Source organism: Xenopus laevis, chromosome 7S (genome assembly GCF_017654675.1).
Source record: "Xenopus laevis strain J_2021 chromosome 7S, Xenopus_laevis_v10.1, whole genome shotgun sequence".
Classification (NCBI taxonomy): domain Eukaryota; kingdom Metazoa; phylum Chordata; class Amphibia; order Anura; family Pipidae; genus Xenopus; species Xenopus laevis.
In genome coordinates, this window is record NC_054384.1 from 87,184,502 (window position 1) to 87,205,493 (window position 20,992).

The 20,992-nt window shown below is 40.0% G+C and overlaps 1 protein-coding gene across 1 annotated transcript in view; it reads right to left on the reverse strand.

Annotated features, from left to right (window-relative positions):
• Nucleotides 1–1,771: 1,771 nt before the first annotated feature.
• Nucleotides 1,772–20,992, reverse strand: part of dnajc11.S (DnaJ heat shock protein family (Hsp40) member C11 S homeolog) — a 111,002-nt gene continuing 91,781 nt past the window's right edge. Inside the window, 1 exon segment of the mRNA NM_001092573.1 lies at nucleotides 1,772–3,643. Within this exon segment, the coding sequence (NP_001086042.1) occupies nucleotides 3,617–3,643 (27 nt within the window). The 3' untranslated portion in view covers nucleotides 1,772–3,616.

Here is a 20,992-nt window from a genome sequence, read left to right on the forward strand (position 1 = left end):
GAATTTGAAATTATTTCTTAGGGTGACAGGTCCCCTTTAACGGAAAGTGTTATCCTGTAACATTACATTTGCCCCACTATAAGACTGGATACTGTAAAATATACAGATACGGGAAGTCTGACCAGAGACATTTCTTGCAGTTCTTATAATTATATCCCCATTATATTGATGGACAAGACGACCGAGGTCCTTGAAATATTGAAAAGCACAAAAACGTTCTGAAGGACCTTCCTCAGACTGACATTGCTCTTGCTTCTTCCCTCCCCTCTGTTCTTCGTCTTGCGTTTGATATCACACATTTTAAAATAAAGGTCTCCCCACGTTTAGCGTTGTTGGATTTATACAAAGAATGTAAAACTCCCATGAACTCTAAATTCGACCCTTGATAAATCTGCCCCATAATGTACAATTTGATTTATTTATTTTTTTAAATTCTGTTTTTTTTTTAAGATTACATCGCTATCATTCAATTTTCCACATATATAATACCCTGGCATGTTGTTTTTGTTCAAAGCAGAGATAAGTTATTGACTAATTAACCAATTAAATAACTAAATATGGTTAAGAGGTTTTTCTTTTTTGTTCTCAACCATTGGTTTGAATTTCTGTATCGATTGATATTTTGTGATATATCGGAATGTCTTTGTTCGAACACTTCGAAACAATTGAAAAAGGCATCTGTTGTGTAATGTGAATCTAAACACCCCTGTATCAGGAATTTTATACAGTATATTGTGAGTGAGTCCTTAAGCTCAGGCAATTGACAGCAGCGCAGAGCATGTGCAGTGAATCAGCAGAAAAGAAGATGGGGAGCTACTGGGGCATCTTTGAAACCAGATCTTTAAGGGATTCTGTCATGATTTTTATGGTGTAGTTTTCATTTCTAAATTACACTGCAAATAATTCACTCTACAATATAACATTTAATTCCTGAACCAGCAAGTATATATTTTTAAGATTTATAATATTGGTGTGTAGGCAGCCATCTTAGGTCATTTTGCCTGGTCATGTGCTTTCAGAAATAGCCAGCACTTTAGGTTGGAACTGCTTTCTGGCAGGCTGTTGTTTCTCCTACTCAATGTAATTGAATGTGTCTCAGTGGGACATGGGTTTTTACTATTGAGTGCTGTTCTTAGATCTACCAGGCAGCTGTTATCTTGTGTTAGGGAGCTGTTATCTGGTTACCTTCCCATTGTTCTTTTGTTTGGCTGCTGGGGGGAAAAGGGAGGGGGTGATATCACTCCAACTTGCAGTACAGCAGTAAAGAGTGATTGAAGTTTATCAAAGCACAAGTCACATGACTGGAGCAGCTGGGAAACTGACAATATGTCTAGCCCCATGTCAGATTTCAAAATTAAATATAAAAAAAATCTGTTTCTTTTGAGAAATGGATTTCAGTGCAGAATTCTGCTGGAGCAGCACTATTAACTGATGCGTTCTAGAAAAAAAAAAAGTTTTTCCATGACAGAATCCCTTTAACTGTTAAAAGGCTGTGGTTGCCTTGGGTTGTTGCTGAAACACAAAACATTAAGTGTAAAAAGAGAAGTGGCACCCATTTCCATTTAGTCTGGAGTATTAGGAGCTGCATGTGGATCTATGAGTCTTATGGCTAGAATGACAAGGAAATAACTACATTCTGATCCTTTACACCCAGGGGAACTGTCCCAGACTGTCCCTGACAATAAGAGAAGACAACGCTCTGTCCCTTCATCACTAAACAACACCACCAGCCATTTATCAAGAACCACAGAGTAAGACCCTTTACACCAACTGCAAATGATCATAATTATTTATTTGCGTATAAGTTACAATGCACTGTACATGTAGAAACAAAATCCTGGGAACATATACAAATTCATATAAACCCCCTAAAAGATAGCAGCCCTGCCCACAGGCTTACAATCGAACTGGATGAGTGGACTCGTGAAGCAGGAGGTACCACAAGGGGAAAATAAACCTGGAATATTTGTTAGATTGTAAGCTCTTTGGGATAGGAACCTGCTTACGTTTGCCTTTCAGGACTCCGGGCACTTATGCTTACCTACCTATCATTTATAAGAACGTATTCCCTTGGCTTCCCATCAGGGCTGCTGTAATCATGCAAAGTGCTTGAGACATACAGATATTATTGTGCATAGATGCAATAGACTCTACAGCAGTGATCTCCAACCAGTGGCCTGTGAGTAACACGTTGCACCAACTCCATGTACGTGGCTCCCAGTAGCCTCAAAGCAGGTGCTTATTTTTGAATTCCAGGCTTGGAGGCAAGTTTTGGCTGCATAAAAACCAGTTGTACTGCCAAGCAGAGTCTTATATAGGCTGCCAGTCCACATAGGGGCAACTAAATGGCAAATCACAGCCCTTATTTTGCACCACCCAGGAGCATTTTTTATCCTTTTGTTGCTTCCCAGCTCTTTTTACATCTGACTATGGCTCACGGGTAAAAAAAAGGTTGGAGACCCCTGCTCTACAGGCTGACACAGAGTAGTTAAAGAGGAAGAATATATTTGTATGAGCAAATTAGGAATAATTTTAAACTAGCACAGCAAGGAGTGAGTAGAACAGGGTGGGAGCTGGAGACTAGTGAGTGATGTGCAGGTCGGGCTTTTCCCAACCCACACGCGCCCAAGCCCGACTTCCGGGTCTCTTTTATAGACCCGCCGATGACGTCACAAAAGGGGCGGAGCGAGAATCGCATGTCTATAAAAACTCAACCCGAAAGCCGGGATTTGGAAAGGAGCGTGCGAGGTCGGCCTGCACATCACTACCGGAGACGTAAGACTATCACAGAAGTTGGCATCAGATATAATGGGGGTGTTTCTATACTCACACATATCCTCAATGGATGCAATCATTCAGAAAAGTCTGACACTAATGAGGGCACTGATAGGTCCAAGGACAAAGAAGTGCCTGGCCAGCATCATGAGCAGGGCAGCAAGTGTAGAGCTACACTGAGCATGTGCAGTGCCACCGACACCAGAGGGAGGGCCAAGTATGGCCGCAAAGATACAGAACTATAGTGTGCTTATTTGTAAGCCTGGATGTTTGCTTTAATACCTTTGTGTTGCTGCAGTAACCCTTAAATATAAGGTGCACCATTTCTATCTTTTATCTGGAGCAGCAGAATGGGTTACCCAACAGACAAGTTACTGTAGATTTCTCAATTTATATAACATGCCAACATGAAGATATCCACGAGTGATCCCTGTAACGAATATCTGTCCTGAACCACAACACTCTTCTTTGTGGAACCATAAACAAGGCTGCTGTTGATTGAATTTAGGTAACACCTACTAATATGCTCCAACTATGAACTAGAACCCAATTCACAACAGGGGGCATTGGTTTAGTATTCAAACAGAACCATGACCCATGTAGCAAAACTGGTTGCTCTGGAGAAGACAAACAAAGAAACGAGCAGGTCCCTGTTCCAGTTGTACTCGATTGTTGGTAGAAAACAGGTCAGCTTACGATTAAATGTTTTGGTGATAATATTATAGAAAACAGATCAGGTCTATTTAAAAACATCACTTCAAAATATCCTGTTTTATTGACATTTGGTTTATTTTACTCTGGCGTCGGTAGTACAAAAGATTGACTGCTTTAGGACCTCCAGTTAGATTCCCTTGCAGAAAATATGATGGTAGCCGAAATACAGGGTGTTACATTGAGTAGAGACTGACGCTGATACATCTCTTTATAATGGAGAATGAATGACGCCATTTAAGGACCAGTAACATCAAAAATTAAAAAAAAAAATCATTAGTATACATAGAAAAGAAAAACACCAAGACAAATTAAACTTTAAAATTGCAACACCTTTATTAAGAAATAACTTACCGATAATCTGCTTCTGCTCCTCTTCAGAAAAGGCGACACGGCAACGATCCATCGTGTGGCGATTGATTTCTCCTCCCTGGCTATCTCCTATAAGGAAGGCAGGGAGGAGAAAACGAGCGCCACACGATGGATCGCCCGATCGCTTTCTGAAGAGGAGCACAAGTGGATTTTCGGTAAGTTATTTCTTAATAAAGACTTAGCGATTTTAAAGTTTAAATTGTCTTGGTGTTTTTTTTTTTCCAATGTACACTAATGAATTTTTTAAAAAACAATTTTGATGTTACTGGTGCTTTAATGCCAATAGCACCCCACTGTGACACTTTCACTTCTCATAATATCTATATATATATAAAGAATTCACAATACCTTAAATACTCTGTGGGCTCAGAAGGTCATAGAGTGCATCCGTACATGCCCTGAGTTCTGACTTTACCTTGGTTCAAACAAAATGCAAAGACAAAGGACTAAAAATGTAAGAATGGAAAAGGGCAGATCAGGTTGTCTGTAGTAAAATGCTTTGCTTCAGGCGCCCCCGTGTGGCAGGTACCTGTTACTACAGGCCTGATTCTAAAAAGATTGTTATAGCGTTCGGCAAGAGGGACAAGCAGACAGCTGCGCAGATATATAATAATTAAAAAAAAAATAAAACCAGCATTTCTTTCAATAAATATGTTCCCTGCATTACCACTAGCCAGTGACACATCAGAAATATAGAGAGAGTTCTTAGCATAGCAGGATATCCCTTGACTTTATATGGCTCCCTGGATGAAGTCAGAACAGTAACATCAAAAACTTTAATTGTTTTAAAGTAATAAAAATATACTGCAGTGTTGCCCTGCACTGGTAAAACTGCTGTGTTTGCTGCAGAAACACTATTATGGTTTATATAAATAAGCTGCTGTGTAGCAATGGGGGCAGCCATTCAAAGTAGAAAAGGCTCAGATTACACAGCAGATAAGAACTGTAGAACATAATGGTGTTATCTCTTATCCACTATTTAACCTCTGCCATATAGACGTTTTTTTTTCCAATTTCCTCCATTGCTTGTTTATATGAACTATAGTAGTGTTTCTGAAGTTATAACTTGTGGATGTCTCAGCCTTCCAGGTCTTGTGAACTCTAACTCCCAGCATCCTTAGCAGGTTGTGGATGTTGGAACCTTTAATTTACAAAAGCTGGAGGTCTTTGTGTATCAACTGAAATAGTGCAGGAAAAATGAAAGAAGCTGAGGAGGAGCAGAGTCTGGGAATCTATAGTCTCAGCCTGTCGCTTGGTTTGGCTGGTTGCTAGTGACACCCTAAACTGTCAGTTATTAGGGCCAGCAGCTTTACTCTCATGACTTATTCAATTTAATCCTAAAGTCAAAAACAATTGCACTGGTACAGTAGGTCTGGCTGTTAAGGTTAGCATTACCCAGCACCTCTCCTTAGCTAGTTCCACCAATGAAATATTGCCACGTTATACCCAGAAAACCCAGTGGACATATATATATAGTAGGCTCATCCCAAGACATCTCTCATATTTCCTGGCTGGTCATAGCATCTTGACTTTTGATTTTGTTTTCCAAGGATCCCAGTAAATGTTTCCGAAGCCCGGGTCCATTCATGTCCCACGTAGCGCCTTCTTTATGCGGGCAGCAGAGCTAGCCATCTGTGTCGATCTTGTGAGCTAAGAAAGGAAAAGAAAGATGAGAAGCTACAGAATAAAGTAGCAAGGGAGACAGATAACTAAATGGAGAATCCAGGTTGTAGCGATGATATAGGATTAGCATGGTCTGTTCTGCTTTCACGGATGAGAGGTTTCCATCGCTCAGATATTCACTGCACAATGGAAATCCCAGAACGTTCCTTGCGGCCAGCAGGCAAGGCAGGGAGACCAGAGAACGTGCGCAGAATGGGACTTTGCATATTCTCAAGGACAACAGAGGCATCATGTGCTTGAAAAACAATGTACTTGTCTTCAGATATATATTAGGAAAATACATCATTAATGAATTGGCCTTCAGAATTGGCAGAGAAAATAAAATTCCGGGCCGGAGGAAGAATTATTCTGCGCTCTGGTCTGTTTAACTGCATCGTTATATTACATGCACACATGGTACAGCATTGAAGGAAAAGGAAAGGCTAAAATTAAGTAAGCTTTATTAGAAAGGTCTATATAAATACACCAGTAAACCTTTAAAGTAATGCTGATCTGAGTCCTCTGTCTCCTTCTATTGTGTGCACATGGCTGTATCAGACTTCCTGTTTTCAACTTAAACCTCCAGGGTACGGCCTTGAGCATGCTCAGTTTGCTCCTCTCTCCATCCCTCCTCCCCTCCCTGCTGTAATCTGAGCCCAGAGCCATGAGTGAGCAGGGAGAATCTCAGGCAGGAAGTGATGTCACACCAAGCTAATATGGCAGCTGCTATCCTAAACAAACAGAGAGAGCTTCTAGAGCTGTTTATGGTAAAACATTCTACAGAATAAATATAGCGTTATAGCTTGCACTATTGTGGCTAATACTATTGGCAATAAACTACTTTGGCACCTTTCCTTCTCCTTTAACAGCAATGTGGTAACATTTCCTTTGCTTGTCCTTACAGGAAGCACTGAGCAGTTAAATATAAAGTCAGGTATTATTTACAGTGGCCCTAAACAACTCAAAATAAATTGCTCAGTGCATTTCTTGACACGTTTGCAATTTGCTTTATTACATTTGATTGAATTTTCAAGATTTTAGAAGTTTTTACACTGCTGATATAATGAACCTGAAGCAGCAGCACCCTCTGCTCTTCTGTTTACCTGAAAATCACATATCACCTATTCCCCACCAATGGTATCCACATCCCAGATGGGGGACACAATAGTATTTTTTTTAAAGAAACCCTATTGAGTACTCCTAAACAAGGAGGGAAGTCTTGCTCTGGGAGGCCACGGAAATGCTTAGGCCCCAGCATGGCTGTCTGTCACATGAGCTCCCTCCAAATGCAGAGTGGGGGTGAATAGTTATGCAATATGTTCCCTTTACTGAGCACCGATTGTCAGCTCACAGTCAACCGAGTTATAGAACTCAGCAAAAATGCACCTGGAGGTGTTCTGCTCAGTAACTTCATTTTCTGATGGCTGGTCAAACAGAACAGTTTTCAATCCACTATACTGTATTAAAAGTATCTAATGTAAAGCTACTTAGTCTACTCAAGATACAGTCCTGCAGTGGGTTACCCGAAAAAAACCTACGGTACCCTGCGGGTTGCAGGTAGAGGTTTCAGGAGCAGGTATAGACGCGGGTTGGCGGTTCTCCGGGTCGCTGGTCTTCTCAATAGCAAGTTTTACTCCTTTTTTTCTGACCATGCCAACGTCTAATGACGTCACTTCCGATTTACAATGACAGCACTTCCTGTTTCTTGATGGTCAGCGGATCAGGTTGTGGATAAGGTACTTGCAGGTCGGGTAGCGGGTCCAAGCAGGTAAGTATGTGGGTTGCGGGTAGGGTTCAGGTTTAACAAATTGGTTACGGGCAGGACTCTAACGCAAGCAGAGGATTTATGCTTCTGTATTAAGCCAATGTCTTGCTATGCCATAACAACAAGAATATACATTTTCCAAAGATATTTCCTAGCATTCTGTCCTCTGGAACATCTCAGAGATGAGAAATGTGAGCAGAGAGCAAATGTCCCATGGATTAGAGTGGCACCTCATGGTTAAGAGTAATGGGAAGCACCGCAGCACTTTCACTTCCTATTAAAGGAACAGTAAAACCCAAAATTTTTTTTAAGTGCTTTAAAGTAATGAAAATATAATGTAATTTTGTTTTGCACTGGTAAAACTGATCTGTTTGCTCCCGAAACACTACTATAGTTCATATAGACAAGTTGCTGTGTAGCAATGGCGAAAATTGAAAAAAGGTTAAATAGGGGATATCAGAAAACACCATCATGTTCTACAGAGCTTATCTGTTATCTGCTGTGTAACGTGAGCCTTTTCTCCTTTTAATGGCTGCCCACTGTAGAGTCCTGTGAGGAACCAATTTCTAAGACCCGGACCCAACCCTGCAACCCGCAGCCCGAATCGCAACCTGCATATTTACCCACTTTGATCCGCTACCCGACCCTGACCCGCAATTGCCTTATCCGCAACCCACTGACCACCATCAAACAGGAAATGATGTTGCTGCAAACTGGAAGTGACATCATCAAAAGTGGGTGGGGACATAAACAAGTTTTGTAAAATATAGACAATAGCACAGAAGATAAAACATTTAGATGAGACCCACATCTATACCCGCACCTGAAAATCCTCCCTTTATTCCGCAGGGTGCCCGCTTTTTTTTTTCCGGTTAAACCGCGGGTACCCGACCCACTGCAGGACTCTATCTAGCCCACATTGCTACACAGCAGCTTATTTATATAAACAATAGTAGTGTTTCTGATGCAAACACACCAGTCTTACTAGTGCATTGTATTTTTATTACTTTAAAACACTTTCATTTTTTGATGTTACTGTTCCATTAAAGATCATTCCTGCATCAAACTCTGCTTGAATTGGTAGCCAGCTTCTGGCCAAAATGATCACTTACATTGTTTTGGTATCCTAAGTGGCTCATTGTCCCCTGACATGACCTGGTGCATGACTCCTCTGAACTGGTAGAGGATCTTGAGGCTTTTGTCTTCACCAACACAAGGGTCATAAAAACCAGGCAGCCCAGACTGAGAGAGACAAAACACACAATTATAACAAACTGTTCAGAATGAACAACATTGCACTGTTGTGGAGATGCTAGAAGATGTAGATGCAAAATCACTGGACAGTGCCAAGTGATTGACCAATGCTGGGTCACAAAGTGGATTAGAACAGAAGGCCTTGCTCATTAGAGCTTACAATCAAAAGAGTCATCAACTAAACTAAAGAGAGCTCGGCTAAAAGCAATTCTGTTCTACCAAACTAAGCTTCACTCATTCTGCCATCTTTACTGACTGTCCCTAACCTTATTTCCTTATTTTACCAGTGAGCCTCATTCAAATGTAAAAAGTGATGGGGAGTTTTTATAATGTTACTTTCTGTGTCTAATGGTACAGAATTATGATTATGCTACTGTCTGTTGACAAATTCCAGACATAATATACTGGCACTGGTTTCCAAGACCAGTTTGGATTAGGAGCTTTTTATTTAATTTCAAGATCGTGCCCACAACTTACTTTGGAAGCCTCTGTCAGGATGAGTTTGGAATCCTTCACCAAACACTGCAGCGGCACCGTCACATCGATCACTTTCACCTTTTCATTCCTTTTGCTGTTGTCCGTCACAAATTTGCCATACCAGGCGTTGAGTATGATCAGTCCTGCAGAATAAACAACCATCTTTCACTTGTCCAGAGCCACGTGCATTGCTTAATATTGGTGATAGCCAGGATGGACTGTAAATACTCAGACTATTGCAGTGAATTTGTCATTACAGAACAGGGATAAGGTTCCATTCAATATGACTGCACCTAAGCAAGTCTACTTCTCAAACCACAGATATTTAAATAGATAGGCTGTGCAAAATAAAAATGTATCTAATATAGTTAGTTAGCCAAAAATGTAATAAAGGCCGGAGTGACTGGATGACATAATAGCCAGAACACTAGTTCCTTTTTTGCAGCTCTCTTGGTTTCCACTGATTGGTTACCAGGCAGTAACCAATCATAAATCCACGTTAGGCACACACTCCAGCAACTTCTCAGATGCAGCGTAAGATCAAAAGGAAGTCTTTATTTCACATCAGGTAAGTAACCAATCAGAGACTTGATGGGGGGCCACATGGGTCATAACTGTTGCTTTTGAATCTGAGCTGAATGCTGAGGATCAATTACAAACTCACTGAACAGTTATGTCCCATGTGGCCCCCCTTAGAGTCGCTGACTAACTCAGAGTTAGAGAGCTGCAAAGCAGGAAGTAGTGTTCTGTTCTGTTACATAAGACTAGGAATGCACCGAATCCAGGATTCGATTTGGGATTCGGCCAGGATTCGGTTCAGGATTCAGCCAGGATTCGGCCTTTTTTAGCAGGATTTGAATTCAACTGAATCCTTGTGCCTGGTCAAACTGAATCCTAATTTGCATATGCAAATTGTGGGCAGGGAGGAATTTCACGTGACTTTTTACAAGGAAGTAAGCACATTTTTTTCAACTTTTTCCTTTCCCTAATTTGCATATGCAAATTAGGATTTGGTTCAGTATTCGGCCGAATCTTCCACAAGGGATTCAGCCATATCCAAAATAGTGGATTCGGTGCATCCCTATACAAGACATCCAGTCACTCCAACCTTTAAACATTACATTTTTGGCTAACTAACTATATTAGAAACTATATTTTGCACATACAATCTATTTACCCAGTTTTTATATTTACACTGAACTGTTCCTTTAAATGTGGTAAAACCCATAATCACGTCTTAAAGCTGCTATTGTTGCCAAACAGGTCTCTGCCTATTACTGTGTAAAACAATAAATATTTTTAATATTTTAATATTTTTCATCCATATTTGAAATCTGCTGGGAAAACTCAAACGATATAAATCTGAGCAAATAATGTATTAATTTCAATCTCTTTTGTCTGTATCCGGATTTTGCCATGTGTGTGAACTAACAAATTTAGGACGGTGGCTATGTCCAGGTGAGAGCTACAAGTAGCAACAATTTTTTGTTGAGCCAATGTTTTAGCACATTTTCTTTCTTAGATATGGTCCCATGAGGCAGGAACTGGTTTGCTGAGATACTTCCCATTAAATTCTTCCCATTAAATACTTCCTGTTGGATACTTCCCATTAAATACTTCCTGTTGGACTTATATACACATTTATGGTGATTGTATACGTCAGAAGTCTGTATTCTAATTTCTGGCAGACCAACTGCAAAAGTTATGATCTATCAAGACTTCCAATATCACAATTAGCCGGAAAATGGGCAAATATCCCAAAAATCTTTCTCGGTGTAGGCCCATGTTTAGTTTGACGCATTAAAATGAAACCTTCCAAAAGCAAATAAAGGTAAACAAGTTTGAGTTTACCCATTCTTGCCTCTTCAGCCTCAATGATCCTTCTCACCGATTCTTGCATCAGCCGCACCTACGAGAAACACATTTGTATCTAGTCATATGGTTTCTGTACTGAAACTTGATTCATATAAATTACCAGGATCTGGAAACAGGGGGATGATTGGAATCATTAAAGCATTTCAACAGTAACACCAAAAAATAAAAAATGTCTGAATGGAAAGACAATATGATGTACTGTTGCCCTGCACTGGTAAAACTGATGCATTTGCTTCAGAAACACATCTATAGTTTATATAAACAAGCTGCTTTGTAGACATGGGGGCAGCCATTCCTGTCCTGAAGAATCCCATTGTATACTACAGAGCTTATCTGTTATCTACTGTGTATCCTGTGATTGAATGGCTGCCCCCATGGCTACACAGCAGCTTGTTTATATCAACTATAGTTGTGTTTTTGAAGCAAACACACCAGTTGTACCATTGCAGCACAACAATATATTATATTTTCATTACTTTAAAACACTTACATTTTTTGGTGTTACTGTTCCTGTAAAAACTAATTAACCATCAATAAATGACAGCTGTTTATAAGGAAGAACTTACTACATAGATATAGCAATATGTTCCATTAAATTAGCCAGATTGTAACAAGACAGCTTGTGTATATAACTAATACGTGTTACTTACTGCAGCCTCTGCCTCTTGCTTCTTCTGGAGCACATCTGTTGCTGAGTTTTCTCTCTGCTTCTCCAGGTCTCTAGTAAAGGCAAATGATAAACACTGTAAATTTCAACAGCAGCTTGTAACTTGAAAAGGAGAAGTGTACTTATTCTCTCCTGCGTGGACTGAACAGAGAAAAGTCTTCCATAACATTTTAAGGGTTGTCCTTACATTTGAATGCATGCACGAACATGATGAAAACTGAATCAATGTTCACTGATGAAAAAACAAAATAAAGGTCAAAAAGGATTAGACATTTTCAAGGCATGGAGGGTTACAATAGAGAAATGTCTCCTGAACTCAGCTGATGGCAGCTTTACACAGCTCAGGTCTCGTAGAATGTAGAATGTAGAATGTAGAATGCTTGGACACCAGCTTCAAGTATTGAAAATTGAGAATTGTAGTAAGAGGGTCAAATGGATACAAACAACTCATTTAGGTAGTTTAGGAAGACAGTGAGATGAAAGCAACTTTGTCCACTGCCACAGAAAATATAAAGAAAAGACTCATGGCATGTAAATAAAAAGAAGAGAGCACTGGATTCCATGCTATCCCTATTTTCACTTCAAGAGTTGTGATTAAAGGAGAAGGAAAGGCTGAAATTAAGTAAGCTTTATCAGAAAGGTCTATATAAATACACCAGTAAACCCTCAAAGTAATGCTGCTCTGAGTCCTCTGTCAAAAGAAACACCACATTTCTTTCCTTTTATTGTGTATACGTGGACTTCTATATATATCATATATCAGACTTCCTGTTTTCTGCTTAGACCTGCAGGGCTAGGGCTTGAGCATGCTCAGTTTGCTCCTCTCTCCCCCTCCCTACTGTAATCTGATATTATATTTATTCAATTTATCTTAAAGGAAAAGTTAAGTATTTTTAACCTGGGGGTGCCAAAAGTTAGGCACCCACAAGTGACTGTATTTCCTTATCTGATAATCTGGGCCGATGCTCAGCAGAAAATGGCATCAACCCGGGTTTCTTCCATCGAGAACCACAGAGCGGTCATCTTCCAGAGAAAAGAAGAAAACTATCACTGCCTAACTTTCGGCCAGCTCGCCCTCACTTCCCCCGTCCCTTGCGCAGTGACGTCATGCACAAGCGAGTTGATGGGCGCCATGACACGCATGCGCACAGACTACACAAGAGTATGCACTGCGTGACACCGATGCTCGCGTAAGTGAGTTAAGTCTGGCGAATAGTAATGTCTGGTCTAGGGGTAGGCAGAAGAGGTAGCTGCCCAGCGCCCCTCAATTGTTGCGCCCTAGGCAGCTGCCTCTTCTGCCTACCCCTAGTTCCGGCCCTGGTTGGTGCTCACTGCAGTGATATTCCTCATCACTTATATGTCAAAAATTTAAGTCATGTTAAAACATACCCTTAAATCCTCCCCTGTGGATAATACAACCCCCCCCCCAACAATTCCAAGACCACCTAGCTACAAGGTGCAGCTTAAAAGCTGAGTTTAAAGGAGAACTAAAGCCTAACTAAAGAAGTAGGTAGAAATGTTGTACAGTATGTTTTGTGCTTCTGTACCAGCCCAAGGCAACCACAGCCCTTTGGCAGTAAAGATCTGTGTATCCAAAGATGCCCCAGTAGCTCCCCATCTTCTTTTCTGCTGATTCACTGCACATGCTCTGTGCTGCTGTCACTTACTGAGCTTAGGGACCCACTCACAATATACAGTACACATAGAATAGAAATGTCACAATATAAGGCTGATTAGTAATTAATACAGATAATTACTACATGCTACATGGCAGCACATAAACCAGTGCAATTAGCATCAGAATTTAATAATCATCCCTGTAGCATCAGCTTATATTACAGACAAACCTCGTTTTCTACCAGATAATTAGTGACGACCCCTAAGCTTCTCAACAGCTGCTCAGAGGCCACTGAGCATGTGAGTGTCACACACACTTTCCAAGATGGTGACCCCCTGTCACAAGTTTGAAGTCCTGGATCATTGCTGCTATTGACAAGCTGAAACTTTAGGCTGGTGCAATAAATTCATTATATAGAATATGGCATTTTTAGCCACATTCATTTTTAGGGTTTAGTTCTCCTTTAACAGGAGCATTGCAGGTTAATATATTGACATGCAGTGATGCCATTTTTTTCAGCTTTGGGGATTAAAGTTGATGTTGCAATAAAAATAGCCTTATAATAAAACCTATTTGCATGCCTATACGGAAGCAACATGTGGCTGAGCGATTCCAAGTTTGTTCTTGAATACTCACTTCTCTTTCTGAGCCCTGAGGTAGGGTATGATGATAAGCCTATGCATGGCCACGTAGAGAACGAGAGGGCCGACAGTGGCATAAAATACAGCGCTTGGCAGAAGCTGATCTGTCAGGTGGATAGGAAAGAAATACGTCTGACTGGCTCTATTTAACCTGCAACAAAAAAAAAGGGAACAGGAATAGATTAAAACAAACAGTCCTCGGGCTCCAAGGGAAGAAAGAACCTGTTATTTATACTTTGCAATGAACGAGCGAATCCCAAACGTGCAGAAATAACCAGGCCTTTTATCTCAAGGCTTTTAATATTTGCGCATCAGCAAGTTGTTGCAAGCCCACTGAATGCCCGCGCTGTAGGGAGAGGCCTGCGACAAGCTGCTTACTAATGCAACAACAATTCACTGCCGCAATCAAACGGCTCCTCAATAATTCAGCTGTGCCGCTACATGAGCACTTATGAATCCTCTCTAACTATATCATCTTAGCGTTTAGCAGAATTACAACCTGCTCGGAGCCTTGGTTGTTTTTTTTTTTGGAAACAACTGTGCAAACAAATATATCAAGGAATTATGCAGAGTTTTGTAAAAATTCAGGCTTATAAATTGTCTTAGGTTTCTTCTCAAAACTGCTTCTATATTGCCCTCTAGTGGCGACAAGTGAAACTCCTCCAAAATCTACTTATTCTATCTGCACAAGGGTAAAGTGCTGTAAAGGGGTTGTTCAACTTCCACAACTTTTTTCAGTTCAGTTGGTTTCAGACAGTTCACCAGAAATAAAGACTTTTTCCAATTACTTTCTATTTTCTATGTGTGACTGTTTTTCTAATATTGAAGTCTAAAGTGTCATTTTTCACCTTTTAAAGCAGCTCTGGGAGGGGGGGGGTCACCGACCCTTTAAACTGTTGTAAATGGATACATTTAGTTGATACATTTGTTATCTTTGTCCCTGCTGAGCAGAATCCCAGAGTTTCATTAAAGGCAGCTGTTAGAATTGATACAATAATTGTTAATATTCCAGAGATACTACTGAGAAATGTATCAGCTAAATGTTGCAAATTTGTAACTGCTTAGAACCTGCTGACTTACTGAGCTGCCAGACTGTACCAGACATAACTGTGTGTGCGGAAAAGTCTGTGTCACTTTAAAACTGAAAAAACTAGGCTACCACCCATATGAAAATATATAGCACTCTCAAACCTGACAGATAATGGCACTGGATCATAGAAGCTGATCATACTGGGGGAATATTCATACAGAAATATTTTTATAAATACATATATTATATAGATATTTTTATAGCTAGTTATCAGTTTGCAAAGTCAATGGAATAGCAAATAAAGGGAAAATGTATTATTCTAAAGGGTTACAGTTTAATCGGTTAAAGGAATTGTTCAGTATAACAATAAAAACTGTGTAAATAGATGTGCAAAATAAAACATGTTTCTAATATAGTTAGTTAGCCAAAAATGTAATGTATAAAGGCTGGAGTGACTGGGTGTCTAACATAATAGCCAGAACACTACTCCCTGCTTTGCAGCTCTCTCTTGGTTTCCACTGATTGGTTACCAGGCAGTAACTAATCAGAGACTTGAGGGGGGGGCACCTGTGCCATAACTGTTGCTTTTGAATCTGAGCTGAATGCTGAGGATCAATTACAAACTCACTGAACAGTTATGTACCATGTAACCCCCCTTCAAGTCGCTGACTAACTCAGAGTTAGAGAGCTGAAAAGCAGGACGTAGTGATCAGGCTATTATGTTACACATCCAGTCACTCCAGCCTTTATAATTACTTTTTTTTACCTAGTTTTTATTTTTATACTGAACTGTTCCTTTAATAATAACCAAAGAAAGCCGCTTACTTTATTTTTAAAGATACTCCTTGGGGTAAGCCGACGCTGACCGTTGCTCCCAGCACGCTGTGCCTTGAAATCTTTCTCTCGGCTCCGTACTCAACCACCGCACCAAAAAACCCGGCCCTACAAAGGAAAACAAGTCAAGAAAGAGGACATTACAGCCTTAATTTAAGAAGACTATCAGTCACTGAACATTTTGTTCGCCGTGACAAAGTGAAAGGATCTCTTGAGGAACAGAGGGAGCGTCACTAATAGAGATGTCTCGGAATTACAGAGAAGATTCAGAAGGTCTGCGGGGCTTCATCAATTAAACGCGCTGCCTTTTGGGGATGGTTTATATGCTTAGATGTGGCCATTCCTTACGATCCTTTAAGAACTTCATAGGATCAATAATAATCCCTCGAGTTAGTCTCTGGCTCTTTGCTTTCCACACCGCTGACATTGCTGAGACAAAACATCGGATGAATCAGCCATCGCAAACTAAAATAATGACGACAGCTTCTGAAGAACACCACCAGGCTCTCTCTAATTGCATTGCCATCCCTCCATATCTTATTGTTAGTGTCAATATACTAAACTTCCCACTGAACTCCTAACTCTTATCCTAGCATGGTCGTCGGAGTTTTAAAAGAAAGGTTACTTTTACAAGAACAGTGTTTCAACCTGTGGCTCTCCAGCTGTTGCTGAACTTCGACTACTAGAAGTTCTGCAGCACTCCTGGTGTCAATCAAACAGCTTTAGTGCAATGATAAATTGGAAATGACACACTTAGGGGGTTATTTACTAAACTCCGAAAGCAAAAATCATGAAGAATTTTTTGCTTATAAAATAGGATTTTTAGAAAATCACAAATTTTTCAGAATTTATTAAACCCTGAGGATGGAAAAGTCCGAATCGGAAAATCCGGCACCTGTCGAGGTTGCATATAAGTCAATGGGAGAAGTCCCAATGATTTGCGCTGGGTTTCGTGCAATACCCTGAAGTTTTCTGAGTTTTTGGGTGAAAATTCCGAAAAAATCATGAAAATCGGATGGAAAAATCTGAAAAAAATTGCGAAAATCAGATTTTTTCCCACAAGGCATATTTTCGGGAAAATGTAATAATAAATAAGTGTAAAAAACCCGAACAGATTTGATCGGAGTTTGTAGCAGAAAACACGGAGATAAACCAGGACTTTGATAAATAACCCCCTTAGAGGCAGATTTATTAAGGGTCGAAGTGAAAATTAGAATTTTCTTTTGGTTCAAAACTCTCAAATTCAAATTGAGAATTATCCAAACTCGATTCGAGTTTTAATTCAAATTCGAATTTCGAGATTTTTCATACTCTGGCCCCTTAAGAACTCCTTACACCTGACAAATTTCTGTACAAGTCAATGGGAGAGGTCCAGGGATCAATTCGGTGATGTTTGCAGCCTTCCTGACAACATAGCCTGATCCAACGGACTTCTTTTATCAAGTTTTTTAATTCGATTTGAGTTTTTCTAATTTGAATTAAATTCTATTCAAGTTTTCGGGTCGATTAAATTCCGAGCTGAGAAAATTCTATTTTATTAATACATTTCGATAGGTCGAATTTAAAGTTAATGGGACTTTATAAGCAAACATTTTTTTTAAACTCCCTTAAATTCGAATGAATTCGAAATTCAACTTGGCAAAATGTATTAGTAAAATCGAATTATTAAAACTCGGAGGAATTTAAACGACCCGAAAACTCAAAACTAATTCAATCAAACTCCAAAAAAAACTCGAATGTCAGGGAGGCTGCAAACATCTCCCTGAACCTCTCCCATTGACTTAAACAGTAATTCGGCAGGTTTTAGGTGGTGAATAGTCAAATTTGAATTCTTAAAGGGCCAGAGTATGGTAAATTTCGAAAATCAAATGACATTTTTTTTCCGAATTGAGTTTGATAATTCCCTAGTCGAATTTGACAGCTTTGACCATAAAAAAAAAAATTTGAAAACTAGAATTTTCAATTCAACCCTTAATAAATCTGCTACTTATATTCAGTTTGTCTCTTGTATTAGAGCTAATAAAGCTGTAACAATTTGGGGCACAGGTTGCTGACTGCCCTGGTTAGGATATGTCTTCAAGGCCTTTAATCATCACCTACCTACATGCATCAAGTATGGATGTGCAGATCTGGTCTTTAGAATAAGGCATAGACAAGAGATGCTAGGAATTCAAACCAAGGACTGCAACCCATTACAGCAGTATGTGACCAGACAACCTGCTAAATTCCAACACCAAAATAAACCCCAGTACTTACTTTATTGACCCTTTTAGTCGTGTTTGTTCTTCATCCTGAAATTTGTGCTGGTAACTAACCATCATGAAGGAATGGGGAACTCCAAGCTGAAATCAGCAGAAACAAAAAGGCACATGTAAAAACACACAGTATAAAAAAATATAAAAGTACAGAAGTAGCAGTTCTGTTCTCCAACCTTAAAGGAGAAGAAATAGTTAAAACGAAGTAAGCTTTATCAGAAAGGTCTATATAAATATACCAGTAAACCCTCAAAATAGTGCTGCTCTGAGTCCTCTGTCAAAGAAAACACAGCACTTCTTTCCTTCTATTGTGTACACATGGGCTTCTATATCATTATCATCATCATTTATTTATATAGCACCGACAAGATACGCAGTGCTTTGTATCAGACTTCCTGTTTTCAGCATAAACCTCAAGGGCTTGAGCATGCTCAGTTTGCTCCTCTCTCCCCCTCCCTTTTCCCTCCTCCACTCCCTGCTGTAATCTGAGCCCAGAGCTATAAATGAGCAGGGAGAGACTCAGGCAAGTGATGTCACAACAAGCTAATATGGCAGCTGCTATCCTAAACAAACAGAGAGCTTCTAGAGCCGTTTACTCGTGTGGTAAAGCATTCTGCAGAATAAATATAGTCATATAGCTTGCACTACTGTGGCTAATCTATTGGCAATAAACTGCTTCTGTAGCTTTCCTTCTCCATTTCATCTGTAACAGATCTTATTTTTTTAACCACTAAATGGTAAATGGGCTACAATGCTCTCATGGCATTAATGCCCCAACATTTCTTTTTTAATTGAAATTGTAAGTGTATGAGTAAGCCAGCTGTGAATGAGATTATTATATCACTGAAGTCAGATGCAAGGGAAGGTACTGCTTAAGAATCTGTTTACATAATGCGGTGAGTAAGGGCCGCTTTCCATTCCGTTTTATCATCCAGAAGATTTTTCATTTTAAAGAGTTTTTTTTTGTCTTTTTGTATTCTCAAAACATTCATAGCCGGCAGATTGCCTAGGGATATTAGGGTGGTATATTTCTCCCAGAGAGTGTACCGTGAAGTCAAAAATGATCACACAACCCATGGAGGGCTGCAACGTGTGGCTTCTGTAGAATTTAGGAGTACACTGGTCAAATAAGCGGTATAGGTGATTCTGCCTATAATAGTGGGGTGATTGTTCTGGGAGTATTGACTTAGCATGGTGTTCCATAAACTTTTTATCCCTTGAGCCACATTCAAATGTTAAAAATATAGTTGGAAAGCAACACAAGAATGCATAAGGTTCTTGGGGATGCCAAATATGGGTTCTGATTGGCTATATGGTAACACCTATGTGGACCGGCAGCTTACAGGAGGCTTTGTTTGGCACTGCAAATGGTTTAATGCAACCAATACCTTCTTCTAAGACTTAAATTAAAAAATAAGCACCTGCTTTGATGCCACTTAGAGCAACATCTAAGGCAGGGGTCCCCAACCCACAGTCAAATGTAAAAAGAGTTGGGGAGCAACACAAGCATGAGAAACGTTCCTGGGGTGTCATTGGGCATTTGGTAGCCTGTATGTGGACAAGCAGCCTACATTGTGTTTGGCAATACACCTGGTTTTAGGCAACTAAAACTTGCCTCTAAGCCTGGAATTTAAAAAAAGGAACCTGCTTTGAGGCCACTGGGAGCAACATCCAAGGGGTTGGTGAGTAACATGCTGATGGCGAGCCACTTGTTGGGGATCACCGATCTAAGGGGTTGGTGAACATTTCTCATGAGTTACTGGTTGGGGATCTCTGACTTAGGAGATGGCATACCTAAAGGCTGAAATATAAGGAGCCACTAAACCCATAAAGCTTTACTGAATGGTGTTTAGTACAGGGGAATGCCTATTCTATCACAGTGCTATGATATTAATCTGTGCAAGCTAACAGTCAATTGAGAGGGTTCTTTAGTCGATTGCTATAGCTAGAACAGCTAGCGCTTTAAATGTATTAATATTTTCCCTAGTTTCCCTTTAAGATATGGCAGCTCATGGATGAGGGTGGGTGAAATGTGCATTAGACTAGTACTAGAGGCATCAATACATTGTACATCTAACATACGACACTTTATATCATTTCTCATTACTATAAAAGGAACCTTGTGCATTTTGGGCACAATTAAGCAATTTAATCTTATAGTCCCCACTTCTAGTTCAGTTGGGTGTGGCCCCGATCCTCCTAAGCCCCTTAAGATAGCTGGAAATGAGGTGCAATATATTGTATTTAAAGGCCAGCATTCCCAGGGGCGTAACTACAGAGGAAGCAGACCCTGCGGCTGCAGGGGGGCCCAGGAGGTACAGGGGGCCCCATGAGGCTCTCATTGATGAGCAATTTGAACATATATTGGTAAAACAGGACAAACACTGGATATGTTGGTGGCCCTAAAATTAATTTGCTGTGGGGCCCAGCAACATCTAGTTACGCCACTGAGCATTCCCTTATTGGTGCTTAGCTGTCAAATAGCTTCTTCTCAAGTTAAATAGGAAACTATTTAGCAGTAAAACAACGCACACAGAAAGTTTCAGAGGCAGCATACTAGAATTGTTTTACATTAGTATTTTTAATGTAGCGCACTATCATATTTATGGTAATGCAAAGCTATGCATCAGCCAAAATAGCCCAAAAAGGAATAATAAAATGCACATTTACTAAAGAGCATAATTGAACTGCATAAAACATTCATATAACGGTTATTGTGATTTGGGTTTTAATTATACCCAGTCTTTCAAATTCATCTTAAGTGGAGTGAAACCAGCTTTCAAAGACAAAATTCAGAATGGAATAAAAGCTCCAGTGCGTTTTCCCAGCTAACGCGTAGGCTTCCCACCTGTTATCCTGGATACTGCACCAGTTAAAAGACACATTTTATGTACAAACTATCCCTGAGTGGCAACAGACATCAGTCGGGCCCAAAATCTGTGCACACAAAGCGAGTGGCGTAATGACAGATACAGTTGGCTTCCCAGGAGGGAATAGGAGGATTTCTGGACATGAGCACAAGGAAAGCAAAATGCTCAGATACAATTCTTTGGTTT